General features: G+C 56.9%; 1 protein-coding gene across 1 annotated transcript in view; it reads right to left on the bottom strand.

Annotated features, from left to right (window-relative positions):
- PLEKHB1 (pleckstrin homology domain containing B1) overlaps positions 1–3,295 on the bottom strand; it is a gene marked incomplete at its 3' end in the record, with an annotated part of 9,103 nt that continues 5,808 nt past the window's right edge. The window contains exons 3-6 of the mRNA XM_014310420.1: positions 2,910–3,062; positions 1,902–2,004; positions 1,061–1,100; positions 1–75 (exon numbers count right to left, since the gene is read on the bottom strand). Coding sequence (XP_014165895.1) covers positions 1–75; positions 1,061–1,100; positions 1,902–2,004; positions 2,910–3,062 — 371 coding nt within the window. The remainder of the gene's footprint in view (positions 76–1,060; positions 1,101–1,901; positions 2,005–2,909; positions 3,063–3,295) is intronic.

The raw sequence follows: 3,295 nt of genomic DNA, 5'->3' as shown, positions 1-3,295 counted from the left end.
GATGTAGGCGGCCTGGTGGGAGTCCAGGGGCACCGTCTGGTAGTAGTCGTCGTCGTAGGGGTCGTACACGTGCACCTGCGGCAGCGGGCGGGGGACTGTGGGGTCAGCTCCCCCGGGGGGGACAGGGTTCTGGGGCCCTGGGGTGGGCAATCCCAGCGGTCCCAAGGGCTGGGGGACAGCCTGAGCTCGGCTCACCCTGAGTCTGCCCCTTCCTTGTCACTGTAACAGTGTCCCTGCCGTCTTAACAGTGTCCCTGCCACTTCAACAGTATCCCTGGGACCTTAACTCTGCTCCCATTCCCTTCACCTTCCCCTGTCACCTTAACTGTGCCTCTGTGACCTTAACAGTGTCCCTGCCACCTTAACAGTGTCCATGTCACCTTAACAGTGTCCCTACCACCTTAACAGTGTCTCTGTCACCTTAACAGTGTCCCTGCCACTTTAACAGTGTCCCTGTCACCTAAACAGTGTCCCCGCCACTTCAACAGTGTACCTGCAACCTTAACAGTGTCTCCGTCACCTTTAACAGTGTCCCTGTCACCCAAACAGTGTCCCTGCCACCTTAACTGTGCTCTTGTCACCTTAACTGTGCTCTTGTCACCTTAACTGTGCCCCCATTCCCCTTAACTGTCTTAACATCGTCCCTGTCACCTTACCCATGTCCCTGTCATCTTAGCTGTGTCCCTGTCACCTCAACTCTGCTCCTACTGCCTCTAACTGTCCCTGTCACCTTAACTGTGTTCCACCACCTCAGCTCTGCCCCCTTAATGGTGTCCCTGTCACCTTAACCGTGTCCTTACCTGTGTCCCCATAACCCTGTGTCCCTGTCACCTTAACTCTCCTCCCATCACCCTCCAGTGCACAGGGTCCCCATAGCTCTGTTACCTGCCAGCAGTGGTGGCATCCAACCCCTCCCCACCTTCTTCCCTGTGCCCTGAGGCTGCACTGTGGGTGTTGGGGAGCCCCCCAAGCTCAGGGTTGGGGTAACCTCTCCCTGCCCAAATCCTGAATCCTAAATCCCGTGCCAGGATGGTGTCCCTGCTCAGGGGACAAAGCCTCACCGGGGTGGATTTAGCCTCCAGCACGGCCATCTTCCAAGCACTGCAAACAAAACAGAGGCACTTGTTTTTGGGGGGGCTGGAGGGGTGGGGATTGTCCCCTTCCTCCCCAGAGGGACCTGGACGTGGCACTGTTCTTTAATTCCCTGTTAAATGAGTGCTGGGCCAATAGCTGGGATTGGGGATGTGCTGGGAGGTACCTGACACCACAGGGATGGGCACAGGGCAGTCCCTGGGAATGGCCCCAGCTAAAACAAGGGCAGGCAGGAAAACGACACCTAAATTTGGGGGGAAGAGCACATAATGGATGAATTTCCACTCAGCTGAGGTCAAGCTCAGTTGATAAAGTTCTATTTGGCATGTTTCCCTCCATCCAAGTGCAGCAGAACGTTTGCCACTGCTAACTTTTAAAATTCTTATTTAAAAAAAGCAATTTTTATAATTTTGTTTAACATTTAATTTCTAAATTTGTAAAGAAATAAATAGAAGTGGAACAATGCTAAAAAGGGCAGTTTGCCTCAAGCCAGTGAGGGCTTCACATTCAGACTTTTTATTTCCAAATAACGATGAAAACCCTTCTCAGTCAGGCCAAGAGGTGATTTCTTATCCACGAGGAGACTCCCCCATCAGGAGATGGACTGCTCAAAACCAGCTGCTTTTGGCTCTGGATTATTCAGTGAGAGCCCCAAACCTCCTCCTGCACCTTTTGCCCTGCAAGTGTGTTTGAGAGCAGGGGCTGGGGGCCGGTTTAGGCAAGGGTGGGATGTGGTGGGAGCAGGCCAGGGCTCTCCTGCGGCCCGGGCCCTTTCCAGGCTGGGATAAGTGGGACGGAAAAGTCGCTTACACGGCGTCGTCCTCGCTCTCGGCACACAGCGTGGTCTTGGAGCCGTCGCGCAGCACCACGGTCAGCAGGCACTCCCGGCTCCTCCCCTCGGGCGGCTGCACGTCTGCCAAGGGAAGGGATGGGCTGGGATCCAGCCTCGGCCGCGGAGGTGTCCCACAGACCCTCCCCGGGCTCTACATTCCTCCTGGCACAAGAGGAATGTGCCATTCGCTGCCTGGATGGAAATTAGTCCTGGGATTCGTTTTGGCTCCGTCTCCACGTGGAGGATGCAGTCAGGCTCTCACAGGGTAAAAGCCAGCACAAGGAATGAGCTGATGGGCAGAAACCTCCACCCCCATGGCAGAAGGAACATGGAAGGGCAGCAAAATGCCAAAAATCTGCTCGAGGCCACGAGGCCGAGCTGCCTTTGCTTTGAACTTGCTGGAGCGCTCCCAAATTTTGTAGGAACGGGACATGCTCATTGCTGGAGCGGGATCGTGAGCTCCAGCAAGAGCAAAATCTTAAATCCCTGAGGCTTGTGTGTGTTCCCCCTTCTGAAGCTTGGCAGGAGCGTGTGGAGAGCACAAAGCTGTGGGATTGTGCTCCCACGGCCGCTCCCAGCCCCAGAAAGGCGCTTTGTGCGGCGGCGTGGGCTGCGGGGCCCCGCCAAGCTGCTGCTTTGTTCCCCTTGTTTGTGCGAGACGTGAGCGATGAGTCAGGGCCGTGGGATCCTGTTTGTTACAAGCACTAACCAGGAGGAGAGTTCCTCCTTCCTTCCTTCCTCCTTCCTTCCTTCCTTCCTTCCCTCCTTCCTTCCTTCCCTCCTTCCCCCAGGAAAAGCAATGGCAGAGACCATCCAGCACATCCCGGCTGGGAGCAAGGAGGGGTGCATGGGGCAGCCTGGGGTTATTAATGGGTTATTTTAGGGGTCTGCTGGGTGTGCAGAGGTGGAGTCTTGTTTAAGAGGGGGGCACCCACACGTGGGATGGGGTTGGGAAGGCAGGGCTGGGGAGCAGGGCCTCGGCTCACCTTTGCACTCGCGGCCGATCCGCACGTCCCGGCAGCTGTACTTGATGTGGATCCGGCCGTCCATGTCCCGCTGCGTCTCGTCGTGGTAGTACACCAGGCTGCCATCCAGGTAGAGCACGAACCAGTTCCTCTTCCAGCGGCGCAGGATGGAGCCTGGTGGGACAGGGAGCAGCTGCAGGAGCCCAGCAAGGCCAGTGGGACACGGCCAGTGCGCTCACAAGACCCCATCTCATTGCCCAAACCTGGATCCCTCCTGGGAGCCGCTGCATCCCACAGGACACCTGTGCCTGGCACCAAGCAGCCAGGGCAGCGTGAGCAGGTGGCTGTAAGTGGGAAAGGGCTGCCAAAAAAGCCATCAGGCCACTGGGTGCTGCCCTGCCGAGGCG

This window comes from Geospiza fortis, unplaced genomic scaffold (assembly GCF_000277835.1).
Source record: "Geospiza fortis unplaced genomic scaffold, GeoFor_1.0 scaffold659, whole genome shotgun sequence".
NCBI lineage: Eukaryota > Metazoa > Chordata > Aves > Passeriformes > Thraupidae > Geospiza > Geospiza fortis.
Note: the sequence above shows the minus strand (reverse complement) of the source record. Positions and strands in the feature narration are given on the sequence as shown.